General features: G+C 39.9%; 1 protein-coding gene across 2 annotated transcripts in view; it reads right to left on the minus strand.

Moving 5' to 3' along the window:
• The window catches only part of SBF2 (SET binding factor 2), a 509,481-nt gene that overhangs the window by 103,213 nt on the left and 391,588 nt on the right, over window positions 1–14,680 (minus strand). For both annotated transcript variants that reach the window (XM_036762802.1, XM_036762803.1), the window contains exon 18: window positions 1,401–1,571. In XM_036762802.1, the coding sequence (XP_036618697.1) occupies window positions 1,401–1,571 (171 nt within the window). The remainder of the gene's footprint in view (window positions 1–1,400; window positions 1,572–14,680) is intronic.

Below are 14,680 nucleotides of genomic sequence, written 5' to 3' on the forward strand. Positions count from 1 at the left end.
CAAGAAATTTATCACGAAGGATTTCTTTAGAGTTCTAGCTTTGTGCCAGCACTATGGCAGGCCCTGGGGATACAAAGACAGCCCGGGAAACATCTCTGTCTTTCAAGGAGCTTACATTTTATGGGGAGGGAGGAAAGAACACATACATGAAAAACCATGTTACAGGATACTCTGTCATAGGTGCATAGCAGAGATACAGACAGAGTGTACTGTGGTATAGATGAGGGAACCAGAACTTCTGGCTGGGGAATTAAAGAAAGTTCTATAAAAGAAATGACATCTAAGCTGGAGCAAGAATGATAAGTTGGATTTTAATGGGTGGTAATCGGGGGTGGAGATGGGAGAAAGGACTCCTGGAATAAGGAAGTCATGGAAGGAGAAAGACAGAAGGTTGGGGGAGGGTGGGCAGTCCAATATGTTCTGCTGATGAAGATGGCAATTTATAGAATTTGAAAAGATTTCCATTTAAATTGTTAGCTAAGCCACAGACTTGAAGAGATTCCTTCAAAGAGCAAACAGTACCATAGAAAACTATTGCCTCAATGGACAGAAAGGCCTTTTCTTGTAACTTATTCAAAAGAGCTCAGCCGAGGAAGAGCTGGTTCCCCAAATCTGGCTGCGGCAGGTCTGAATCCCATTCATCTTTCATCCCTGGTTCTGTTAAACAAGCTCTACAGGGATGAGTTTTTGCATGGCTGTAATTCACATCTTCTTTTTTTGTCATTAAACATGATTTCAGGTAGGCAGACCTTCTGAGAAATGGACAAAACCCATGTAATTTAGTCATCAATTCCCAAGCGTTCTATCCTCTTCCAGCACCTTCATTTGTTCAGACGCTTCCCCTTCTAGTCTTTCACGATTATAAATAGCACTTCTAGAAACCATCTTTGTACAAATTACTTTTTTCCCCTTGAGATTTCTATCCTTAGGATATCTGTTCCGAAGTGGAATTTCTAAGTCAAAGGGCACATAGTTTTGTAGCTCCTGTTACACGCTGCCAGACTAAGCTCCCCAAAGGTGAAGCCAATTCACAGTGCTGCCAGCGTTATGCCCGCATGCCTGGAGTGCCCTGTCAACAGTCTGTTGGTTACTTTAAGAATGTTCATAAAAGGTCAACATCATAAAAGCATAAACATAAAGGGAGAGGCTTTAGGATGCCAATTACCTCTGTTGTCCAATACCTGTTCCCAAAAAGAGGCACAATGGGTTCTCATTTGTTAAGATTCTGGGCTTATGAACTGTTCAAAGATGCTCATAAAAACAAACATCACACCAGAAATTAGCCGAAACAACAAGCAAAAAAACCCAAAGCAACTGAGGTTTTTTGTTTTTTTTTTTTTAAATACTCTTCCACTTATAGGCTGAGTTCTAGTCCACAAAGACATTTCCTATATTCTCACCTTTTGCTTCAAGTGTGTTGAATGATTGTCTTCCTTGGCTGAGAGGTATAGGGAGCGAACTTGATTTTGCACATTATTGTAAAATGTGGTCTCCCAAAACTGTTGATTAGTCCATATGGGGTGGTCCTGCACACAGGTATAAGCAAATTGACTGACTCCAGGGGCGAGTTTCTGTGAGAACACACACAAAAGCAACCATCGGTGTGGAAATAAAACAATTTTTTAAAAGAATTATTAAATTTATTAATTTTTAGTTTTCAACATTAACTTCCATAAGATTTTGAGTTCCAAATTTTCTCCCCACCTCTCCCCTCTCCCACCCCAAGATGGCACGTCATTTGGTATAGGCTCTAGATATACATTCATACTGAACTTATTTTCGCATCAGTCATGTTGTAAGGAAGAATTAGAACCAATGGGAGAAATCACAAGAAAGAAGAAACAAACAACGAGAGAGAGAGAGAGAGAAAATAATATGCTTCAATCTGCTTTCAGACTCCATAGTTCTTTTTCTGGATGTGGACAAATAAAACAATTTAAGTCATCCAAGGGACCATCTCTGACAAAATTTACCCAAAGAATGTTTCACAACAGTACACAGTACTACTTTTGCATACATTCAACTCAATTATTCGACTTAACCACAACATTAATTGGCTAAAATGTAGAAAACATTATGCTAGGCATTAGATTATCTGAGCTAAAGACAGAACTAAACTAGCAGAAAACGCAATAATTGCTCATTACAGATTTTAAAATGCATCAGAGGGGTGTGTGTGTGTGTCTGGAAGTTATCATTGAGTTTGTTATTTGGATTTGGTGGTTTTTTTGATCCAGTTCTTTGATTTCATTGATTTATAAAACTCCTGGTGAGGAGACTTCTTCTACCAATATAGATCAGGAATTATTCTTCACCTTACTTAGACAGTAGTCTTAGAGAGCTGCCCAAGCATTAAGAAATTTGCCCAGGGTCACACAGTCAGTTAGTGTCAGAAGAGGGACTTGAATTCAGGTCCTTATGATTCTGAGGCAGCCTATCCATCCACTATGGCACTCTATATGTCATTACTCTATAATTAAGTATTTAAAACAAAATTCTGATGTCACCCTAACACTTTTTTGGGAAGAGCCAGAAAGCTGTCCAGCTTCCTCATTCTGTCCCCTCAGCTCACACATTCTCACACATTCTTCTCAAAGAAGATTCTTATATGCTTTGTTTAAAGATATTTCCTCAGGACTGAAGCGCAAGTATGGGGAGGGACCCTCATCCTCCTCCCACTTTTCTTACTTTCCCTCTCTTGCCTCCCCTCGACTCCCCTTTTGCTCCTTCTCTCCCTTTCCTTCCTCATGGATCTTGCTGTTCTATAGCTCCATGAAGAATTGTTCTTTTGTTTCTTAGAATATTCTTTCCTAAACCTGAATTTAGATTTAAAACTCCTGAGGCTGACTCCGTCTGACTTGTTTATGACTGACCAGATCTTTTATAAGATGACCCTTGGGCTGCTGATTGACCTTGTGATGGGCTGGAGCTTAAGGCAGTTTGAATGTTAATTTTTGCCAACTTCTCATGAAAAATGAGCACCACGTAGTTGTAGGCAGACTTTTTGTAGACTGAAAAAATGTAGAGCATTGTATATCTGAAAGGATTTGTTTTGAGAGTGAAGCTCAAAAAGGCAACTTCTGTTAATATGAATTTATGTTTTTTTTTTTCTAGAGGGGGAGCATGATAAAGGGGAGAGAATAATGAATCTAGAGTCAGTGAATTTTTGGCTCAGATCCCTCCTTAGAGAATTACTAATTGTTTGACCTTAGGTGAGTCATTAATTTCCCTCGCAGTCAGTCAGTAAATCAGTAAGTATTCTCTAAGCACTTAATAGGTGCCAGGCGACAGGGCTAATTCCTAGACATTCCAAGAAAGGCAAAAAACATGGTCCCTGTCCTCAATGAGCTTATAGCCTAATGAGGGAGAAAACATGTTAACAACTAGAATAAACAAGATATTTTCAGGGTATGCTCCAAGTAATCTCAGAGAGAAGGCACTAGCCTTAAGGGGACAGAGGTCAAGAAAGGCTTCTTGTAGAAAGTGGGATTTTTACTGAGTTTTGTGGGAAGCCTGTGAAGCCAGGATGTGGAACGGAGGAGGGAAAGCATTCCATGCAAGAAGGACGATCAGTGAAAAAGCATGGAGTTGAAAGATGGGGTGGAGTGTAAACATTATTGTAAATGTGTGGGGTATAAGATGTAAGCAGACTGGAAAGGTAGGAAGAGGTCAGGGTATAAAAGCCAAAATATTATATTTGATCCTGAAATCTACTGCCCAGTTGTTCTGGGTGGCATATTGATCCTAAATACTACCTGGCCTTTTCACTGACATGAAACTGAGTGCTCCTTTTTGTAACTGAGAGAGGCTCAGCATGAGAAGCCCACTGACACTCAAGAGAAGTAAGGCCGTTGGCACTCACGTCCTAGCCCTGTTATTCATAGTAAATAACAAGGATGGTGAAGACATTATTATTTTTTTGAGGTAACGTAGCATTACTTTTTTTTATGAGAAACAGATGCTTTTTAAAAAATATTAAACATATTTCCACATTAGTTATGTTGTGAAAGAAGAATCAGAACAAGAGAGAAACCATGAGAAAGAAAAAACAAAAGCAACAACAAAAGAAGAGAAAATAGTATGCTTTGATCTGCACTCAGACTCCATAGTTCTTTCTCTGGATATGGATAGCATTTTGCATCATGAGTCTTTTAGAATTGTCTTAGATTATTGCATTGGTCAGAAGAGCTAAGTCTAACAAAGTCAGTCATCACACAATGTTGCTGTTACTGTGTACAATGTTCTCTTGGTTCTGCTCACTTCATTCAGCCTCAGTTCATGTAAGTCTTCTCAGGTTTTTCTGAAGTCCACCTGCTCATCATTTCTTAGAGCACAACAGTATCCCATTGCACTCATATATCACAACATGCTCAGCCATTCCCCAATCAATGGGCATCCCCTCAATTTCCAATTCTTGGCCACCACAAAAAGAGCTGCTATAAATATTTCTGTACATGTGGGTCCTTTTCCTACAGACGGCCAGTTTGCTACTCAACAAGACCTGGGGTCCAGTTCTTCCTCTGACACGTCCTGGCTCTGTGACCCTGGACAAGTCATTCACCTTCTCAGACCTAGTCAGTCAATGAAACTGTAGGCTGCAGAGAAGGTGCTGGTCTACTGGAGTAGAGGAAGGCTCCTCATTGGGAATTCCTTACACTGATGAGATCACAAGTCTAGATCCTTCTCCACCCAAAAAAACCAACCAACCAACCAGCTAGCCAGCCAAAGGTGATTCTAGAGGCAGATTTCATCAGGATCATTAAGATGCAAAACAAAACAAAAACAAACAACTCAAATCCCAAAACAAACCCACAATTAATCTCAAATCCCTTACTGTAGCAAAACAGAATTTCTAATCTGCTTCACAAAGCTATATATTTTGGGAATATGTTAGAAATGCTGGCTTTTCTTCAACCCTTCTCATGAGTATACTCCCTTTATCGTGGGTTGCCTTTTACTAAAAGTCTAGTCCAGGTTGGATGGTTGAGTTATCAGGGATGTTGTAGAAGGGATTCTTCTTCAGGCAGTTGTTATACTGGGTGATCTCTGTGTTTTCTTCTGATTCTGTGACTTGTCCATAGTCACACATGTAGTAGGTAGCAGAGATAGGATTTGAACACTGGTTTTTTGTTTCCTGATCCAATATTTTTTAGGGACAATATTTTCTTCCAACAACTCTAAATCTAGACAGATGGGATTGGCAGGAAGTGGTCCAGAATAAAGTGGAGATTCTCAGGAATCACAACCCCTGTGATTACATTTATTCCGTTTTGTGAGTGACAACCTATATCATTAAGGCAGAATTCATGACTTCAAAGATAACCATGAATATGCCTGAATGGTCCAGAATCATAGGATATAAGGAATTCTCTAAGTAGAAGGCAGAGGAGTTAAAGCATTTATTCAAACTCAAAAGTAGCAGACCCATGGACCAGTGTCCCCAATTTGACATCCTGGCAAGAACTTTCCAAGACCAGTATGCCCATCTCACAATAGTGACCAAGAGGCCACAGAAAAACATTATGGCAGCAAGCCAAGCCATACTGGTGCTTCCCCCCCAATGCCAGGGCCCTCCAGCAAGAAGACCACCCACTGGCCTCAAGCCCCTGCTCAGCACTCTCTGGTCTCCACGAGGGTCAGTCCTGCTTTTTTGTAGCGCCTGCCGCCATCGCCGCCACTTCTGCCACAATCTCCAAGCTGTGTTCCAGCTGGCTGACTGCTTCCTCTCTCCTTCAGCTCTTAACTGCTCTCACCAACTGCCTCTTAGCTCGGCTCCACCCGCTCAGCAAGCTCCTCCCACCACAGGCTTCCATTGGCTCCAGTCTTAGCCACTCCCCCCAGGACCCTGAGAGGCCCGCCCCCAAAGCCCAGTGAACGGGCAGGAAAGATCTTCCCATTCACTGATTGCCTTTACACAACCTCAAAGGCAATACTTTCCAGCAATGAATAAAGCCATATACTCATCCGATGTGAGTACACAATCATAAAGAGCATGCTTATTTGTAAAATACGTAATATACAAATTTGGTGGCAGTTATGGCTTCTGATATGTGAGTCACAAATATGTATCACTTAAATAACTTTCCAAAAACAAATTTTATTCTCTCTCCATGCCCTCTTCCTATGATTCCTCTCTCACCGCACTGCTTTGATATGCTTAGTAAGAACAAGTGTGCTCTGCTCGGCCCTCTTTCCCTACTAGCAGAGGGCAACAGCAATAGGCCACAATCCAATTTTCTGTCACACCATAAAATTACCTTTCCTCTTTAAATCGGAAAATTAAGACCTTTTATAAAACTCACTTTAAATATAATTTCTCAAGAAAACAACAAAAGTTTCACATAAATATTTTCTCCTTATAAATGGAATTTTCAGGCCTTAAAACTCAAGGTCTTCTTTTCAGTTTCAGTAATTTCAGTTAACATTGAAAATAATTGTGAATAAGGCTATCATTGGAGCCTAAAAGCATTCTAGTTTGAGAAACCAAATTCCCTGAATGCTAAAATCTTGACTTTATATCCTTCTATTAATTAAATAATAGAATATATAGATAATATAGTAGAGTGGAAAGAATACTAGGAGCCAGATGACCTTAGTTTAAGTCTTTCATCTATTACTTACCACCTATGTATCCCTTGGACAAATTACTTAACCTTTCCGTTCCTCAGTTCATTAGGGTGATGGCCTAAATTATCTTTAAGGTCCTTTCTAACTCTAAGTCCTTTAAGTATAGAAGATTTTCTCTATCCATGGGAAACAACACCCAAATGCATTTTGCCTCCTATTGAAGACTGAAAATTTACTACGCGTTTCACAATTGTGATGTCTGTCTGTCTGTCTGTACGTATGTGTATCCTATAGAAGCAGGTAATTTTTCTGCATGGAATTTTATAATACAGTTAGTTTCTGAGCACTGAAAGAATAATGATAGAATATAACCTCCCTTCCCAACCTTGAGTAAGTCTGCAGGTGATTTATGAGCTACTAAAGGTTCAGTATTAAACAGCACCTCTTCCTTCTACCTAGGGCTTCTAAAGAGAACACAGAATGGTCTACTTGACACGACATCAATGCTGGGCTTAATGTTCAGGGGCTGGTTAAACAAACACAAGTGGGCATAAAAACTTCAGAAAGAAAAGCTACACAAGTGAAGGCCAAGGAAGGTCAACGTGAGGCAGCCATTCAAATAAAAAAGGCCTCCCTTCAGGGTTGCAGGCAAGCATGCTCCAGGCACTTGGGGCTTGCTTATCTAAGAAAGCTCTCCTCCCTCAGAGAAACAAAACCTCAGTGCAGAAAGTTGGATGAGCCGGCTGCAATCAATTACTTTTAAGGAAGGTCCAGGGCTCACAGATACAAAGACTGACCATATGCTGAGGTCTTTCTCTGTACTAACGACCCCCCAAATACAACAGTTATCAAAGCTTGCAGATGATGGGCATTTCCACAACAAAATATCTCCTTTATCTGCTTTTTTGGAGTTTCTGATTTTGCACATCATCCGATTATACTTTCATTTCCAGTTACTCAAATATTAGTCATTTAAAAATTTTTTCAATTTTTTTCTTGGAAACACTTGAGCTCTACAATCCACCAGAAGGTACATAAAGGGAGATCTCTGTTCTGTCATGAAACAGACCCATGGCATGTTGAGATGTCAAACTTGGGAGAGGCTTCTGGGATCCTCCAGGTCCACCTGGATCTCTACATTTTTGGGAATCATTTCTTTTGTCCTTGTCCTTAAGAGATGAAGGAATGTTTAGTTACTAACTTTTTACTGAGAGAATAACAAAGCTTCAGAGGTTGGAAGGGAGCTCTGGGGGCCTCCAGGCTAACTTGAAGCATGGCGAATAATGCCACTTCTTTTTGTGTTTTGGTTTCCTTTTCCCTAAGATGAATGGCTTTGACCAGAGGGTGACTGACATCCTTTTCAGCCCTTTTTTATGTGGCTATAAAATCCTCTATTTCCTCCTCCAGAGTTGGACAGTATTTGCAGTTCTGAGAACATCACCAATTCTTAGTACTTCCTAAATAGCTTTTGCAAATATTTAGAGGAAATAAGGTGTGCATTATTTCTGGAAGGGGCAGTGTACTACAAGGAAAGACTTTTCCCCTGATTTTAGTGCCCTAGAAATTAACTTCCTACTGCTCCTTTACAGTAAGGTTTCTGTTTAGAATTATCACATGTTAGTTATTCCTATGTCTCACTGTTACTCTCCCTTGATGCCTTGCAGTAGCCCTTGGAGTACTAACATCAAGCCAGAATGGCCTTAAGTTCAGGCCCAGTGACAGACTTAAGTCTCCTTTCTGAAGGACAGTTTGGCTAAGTGTACAGAGGCTTAACCCCAGAGGGTCAGCCACTGAGTCATACATTTTTTTCATCCACATAGATATCTAAGGCACAGAGGGTAAGGTAGAAGGAGAACCTTTACCTTTAAATAACAATTCTCTAAAATCACCTCTAAAACAGCATGTAGTAACAAGAAAATACAATGCAAACATTCTGCATAAACCACTATTTTAATCCTAATATTAAAATTCCAATGGTAATTTTAAAAAATTAGCCCACTGCTACTTGAGATTCTGTCATGTTCTTAGCATTATGAGTTATGGATACCAAAGAAACTTAAGATAAGGTCCTACTCACAAAGACCACACAATCTGATCAGGAAGATAACACATACACATACAGACACACACGTGATGCAGACAGCATCTCATATAACAGAATTATTTACACACACACAGACACACTGTTAAAATAAAATGCTAAATTGTGCTGACAGAGACATTTAGACAACAGGCCATAGTGAGCATCTTGCCTGAAAGATACTCTCTGATGCACATAAACAGGCCATAGGCTAGTTTGCCTCTAAAATTCTCTTTCTTACCCCAAGCTTCTCCCACTTGAGAACATTTTTCAATTTTTATTTTTCTTATTTGAATTGATTTTGATTTCAATTTCAACTTGGGTTTTATCTGCCCTCAAACCTCCTAGGAATGGTGTAAATGCTTAGCAACAGTTATCAAAGTCTGCAGAAGATCAGCATGTACACAACAAAACAGCCCCTTTATCTGCTTTTTGGGAGTTTCTGATTTTGCACACCATCTGATTATATTTTCACTTCCAGTTCTTTTTGTGCAAATGTTGAAACTCAAAAAGTTACTTCATCTAGCTTTCCCCCAACTTCCCCAGACAGGCCTTGTGTAATTCCCCACATGCCTGTGGGGACCCACACAGGGAGTCCCTGCTCATAAGGCATCCCAAGTTGGCACGTGGCATGCATTTTCCAATATAAATGGTAGTTAGATATATTTGAAATAGTCCTATATTTCAACTAGCTATTTATGTTTTTGTGGGTTGGTTTGGGAATCTAACCATCATCTGTAATGTTGTTTCATGGGAAAAACCAATCCAAGTTCCCCAAACCACTTATAAATGGGCTTTTTCAACTTGGGGACTGTTTGTATACAATAAAGTGCTAAGATGAAGATAATACGTGCAAAAGAAGTGAGAGGAGGAAGGCATCAGCCAGGGTGGATTTAAACTCTTTTTTGCAGTGTTCTATAACTACCCTGCCACATAAGGGAAGTCTCTTCCTTTAGAATTCTCATTTTACACATGAGAAAGTAAAGGAACAAATAAAATAGCTGCTAAAGGTTAGCAAGGAATTAGTGTTATAGGCCAATCTCATTAAGATAAGCTGGGGGATAAGGGGGGGCATGGTGGCAGCATTCAAATTCTTTTGTTATATAGTTTTGTTCTAACAAAGTAAGCAGGTCCTTGACTGGGCCATATAACTCCTATATCCATTTCCTGATGCTCATCATAAACCAGAGCCAGAGATTTGGTTAAAGAAAAATTTCCAGAGTAAATTCTGGGTTCAGTGACAAGTCACCAAATTCACCAGCATGCTATTTATTTTCTATCTTCAAGCCTGGCAACAAGAATAATCACGATTGAGGACCTATGGGATTCTCACTAATCAAAAGGAGATAGAAATATGGTCATTCTATATTTATTAAGGAAAGAAAGTGGGCCAATACATGTTTATATGATGATTGACTACATATGGACTAGACTAGCCTGAAAAGTTTTCCAGTTTAAATTATAATTCACATTTCTACGGCATTTTAAAGTTTAGAAAGCATTTTCCTTATGATAACCATGTGAAGTGGATAATGATTAACCCCATTTTACAGAGAATAAAACTTTAGGTCATAGAAATGAAATGACTCAGCCAAGTTTGCCTGGTCAGTGTCAGTACTAGGTCTCAAGCCCAGGACCATGGACCACAGATTTAGAGCTCTTTGCCACCACACCCAACTGATGCAAACACAGTAGAATCTTGGCCTGGCCACTTAGTAGCTGGGTAACCTTGGCTGAGTCACTTCCCTCTCTGGGTCAGCCTTGATTTCTCCATCTGTAAGAATGGGTATAGTATTTTCATCACCTGCCTCACAGGAAAGTGAGAAAAGTGAACTGTTTAGCATAAACGTGCTATTATTTAAACTAGTAAACTTTTTCAGGGCAGTCTAGTTTAGCAGAGGCCAAAGGCCCGTGTCCTTGAGCACTTACATATTGTAGGCATTATGGAAATGACCAGCCCACAGGGAACTAAAGCAAGGTATTGAGACACTGAAAGGCAATTGAACTGGATAAGGGGCATGTGGGGCAGTTTTGGAGGCTTTTTTAGAAGCAGCTTGTCTAGGAGTGACCACTTCTCCGTAAGAGGTCAGCCCTACATGTAATTTCTAAATAATTTTTTAAAAATGGGGGAGTAACTGGAACTACATGGTAAGCAAGGTAGATAGTTATCTACTGTACATATCTTTAAATTAAAAAAAATCTTTCTGGGACACTGAGGTAATTACTTCTAGAAACTTCTTTTAAACTGGAACACCTGTAACAATTTTCAATTCTTTAATTGACTTGTCTCTTAGGTAAGATAAGGTAACAAAGAGATAACCAAAGTTTTCTTTATTAGAGTCAAAAGATAAAACGGCAGGAAAGGAAGAGTTTATTAGTTTGGGTTTTTTTTTTTTAATTCAGTTGCTCTAAATGCTTCAGGCTCTAAATCCTTTCATACTATAACAGGGATGGGGGCCAAATCCCAAGAGGCTATTTCATGGCCTGATAAGGGTGGGCTGTTCTTGCCACTCATGGTGTGGGCAGGTTCTAGAAGGTAGACCACCATGCCTATCACAAAGCTAGAAGGAAATGAAGAGCCCTACAATGACACCTGGTCAAACTTGGAAAATGTCTCCACTGTCCTCAGAAATTCATAAGAGGTAAAGAGAACTAAAAAAATCACACACAAATATGATTGTTATAATTATCCATGATTTTAATGTAATTTAGCAACTAAACAATATGAAAAATGTCTTTTTAAGGGATAGAGAGGGAAGCTATGGTACTATTAAATTTTTTGAACATAACTTTTTCCCTTTAGTTTCCATCTACTCATTTTTCCCTAAAAACTAAACTAAAACTGAAAAAAAAAATATTGTTAGCAGAATTGTGTCTGAGGCAGGGAAAACTTGTAGACATTTTCTATAAACACAGATGCCTCTTAAGAAAAACAGTCATTTGGGAACCACATTTTTCAATTTTCATTTTTCTTATTTGAATTGATTTTGATTTCAATTCCAACTTGGTTTTTTATCTGCCCTCAACCAGGCTAGGAATGGCATCTATGCCGAGCAGTGGAATCTATGGGCCAAAGAATATGAAAATGTTCCTTTTTTTTAAAGCAAAATTCCAAACTTTTTCAGACTAGTGGGATTATTTAATATATTATTTCATCAATTGGATTCTGGTGGTATGTAAAACTTCCTGCTGGTCATTAGGGGTAGCTATAAAGCTGCAAAAGCTTCACAAGGAATTTGGAGTACAAAAACTCGAGGGGTCAGGGACAACGTTTGTATTCTGACATTCAAATGAATGTGCTGAGTCACTGAAGGCATTATTTATAGTACAGCCTAGCTGACTTTCTGCACTAATAAGTCTTTCCGTAGCTTAGTAACTACTCCATGGCTCTCCAGCATGCATCTAGTGACTCCTCAAAAATTCCAATAATGCTGACTCAGGGTGAGGCTGCTGCGGGATGCTGTGTCTACAGATTTCTTTCAGGGAAGTGGTTATTCAGATCCTCCTTTTCTTTTTTGGCTGATCTTCCTCTTGCCTTAAAAATAGCCACAGACTCTGCAGTTGTCCTTCTTTCTAGGTTCCAACATTTATGTGAGTGCCTACTTTGGGCTTGGCCCTGAGCTAGGCACTGTTACCAGACTGTACAAACTCTATCCAATTTCTGCGCTCAAGACAGGCAGGGCTGGGCAACTGTGAACTCCAACAGGAAGTGAAAAAAATATTAAGGACCCTTCCAAACAAAATGAAATGCCAACACATTTTGCAAAAGCTTTAATTCACATTATTTGTGTTTGTGATCAGCACAATAAAGGGAACCAGGAAACCCACAGAAGAGTTGTGAAATATACTCCTCTTGAATTCTTCTTTGTTTGTTTTTTAAACAATAGCAGAGAAAGAACAGGAGAAAAAGGCAAGGTCTAGTCAGAGCCAACAGAATTTACGATACCAACTTTTAGGTAGCACTTCAGTGGAATGATTCTCCACCTCTAAGTGCCCCAGGTTCTATCTTGGTGGAAAGAGTCCTTAAATTGGTCACTTCTGTGACCAAAAGCAGGAATTGTAGATGAGATGTGGAGCCCGATGTTCACCTTTTTCTGGTTTCCTAACTGACCTCCCCACCTCTACTCTCTCTGCTTCCAATCCAAACTGTATACTTTGCCAAGTCAATCTGAAGTATAAATCTAACCACTTCTCTGTTCAACCTTCAATACCCCTCCCCTGAAGAACAGTGAATTTAGCCTGGTAGTCAAGACCCTTTAACCTCCCATTCTGGTTTTACATCTCCTTAAATCTCCTACAGTTACACTGCTGTCAGCTAATACAGACAATTCATTTTCTCTAGACCTCCTCTGCTTTCTCCCCTCTATGGCTTGGCTTGCTGGCTGTTCCCTAGACCTGAATTTCCTCTTCTTCACCTTATCTGTTGAAATCCTACTCATTCCTCCAGGTGAGGTTAAATGCTACCTCTTTCATGAAGTTCTCCTTGACTATCTCCCATCTGGATGAGGCCTTTCCCATTTCTGGGCATCAATAAACTCTTATAACATTCTCCCTAGTATTAGAGTTATCAGAGTATAGCTCTAACAACCCCTACTAAACAATGAACTATTTGAAAACAGAGGTTGCATCATACTCTTTATCTGCTCCCACCCCCCACAGCACCTAAGCACAGGGTGGTGCTACCTACCTAGTGGTGCCCAGTAAATGTTTCCTCAATGAAATGATAAATGAATAAAGATAGCAACAATGGTAACTTTTTTTTTTGCTTTGTATTGGATTTTAAACTGCTCTCAAAGTATTTTTGGGCAGATACTATCTTTTCTACCAAGACCAGAAAGAAAAACTTGAAGGGCTCAAAGAGAAAGAAGCTGAATGGCCAAATGTAGACTTCAGCAAATTCTCAGTTGAGGCGCAGTATGATGAGGTACAATGATAGATCAGAGATAGGTAGACTGCCATGGTGAAAGGTTATATGCACAGCAGTGCTAGCTGTGGATATATTCAGTTACTGCGGTATCAACTAATAAGTGTTTATTGTTTAGGAGCTCCATATGAATCAACTGTGTGACAGAGTCGCCAAAAATGCTAGCGCACATCTGGAGCGTTGTGCTCAGCTCTGCATGACACATCTTAGGAGGAACACTAACAAGCTGGAGCACATTCAGAGGGTGGGGTGACCAGGATGGAGGAGATCCTAGAGACCATACTATATAAGGATTGGTTGGAGGAATTAGATATGTTTAACCTTGAAAAGAGAAAGAGGGGTGCGGGATTTAGAGTGAGTTTGGGACATGTTAGCTGTCAAAGTACTTGGAAGATCATAAGGAAGAAGGATTAGACGTGTTCTTCTTGGTTCCAGGACAGAACCAGGACCAAAGTTAGAGAGAAGCACAGTTCAACTTAACAAATTCTAGGGGAGCAGGTTTCAGCTCAATTCAAGGAACAACTTTCTATTACACTTGTCCAAAAATGGAATGGGTTAAGTAGTAGGGTCCACAACACTGAGGCTGTTCAACCCAATGGCCTATTGTTGAAGATTTAAAGAAGGGATTTGCAAATATCGGGAAGGAGATTAATACTAAGTTGCAGACCAAGTATCCTCGACAGGGAGTAAAGTGTTTAAGATATAACTTGTGAATCCAAGGGATTTATAGTATGATTGAGGAGACAAAAGTCATAAATATGACAAAATCAGGGAATGTGGCAAGCAGTGGGTAGAGAGGAGGGAAGAAAAAAGTGAGAGAGGAAAGATAGAGGAGTTAGTCTTTATGTTCTCTGGACAGCTAGGTGCCACAGTGGACAGAATGCTGGGCCTAGAGTCAGGAAGATGAGTCTTCCTGGCTTCAAATCTGGGCTCAGACATTTACTAGCTGTGTGACTCTGGGCAAGTCACTTAATCTGTTTGCCTCAGTGTCCTCATCTGTCAAGTGAGCTGGGAAGGAAATGGCAAATCACTCTAGTATCTTTGCCAAGAAAATTCCAAATGGGGTCACAGTCAGACATGACTGAACAACAACAACAAAATTCTACTCT

This window comes from Trichosurus vulpecula, chromosome 6, assembly GCF_011100635.1.
Source record: "Trichosurus vulpecula isolate mTriVul1 chromosome 6, mTriVul1.pri, whole genome shotgun sequence".
NCBI classification, from domain to species: Eukaryota; Metazoa; Chordata; class Mammalia; order Diprotodontia; family Phalangeridae; genus Trichosurus; species Trichosurus vulpecula.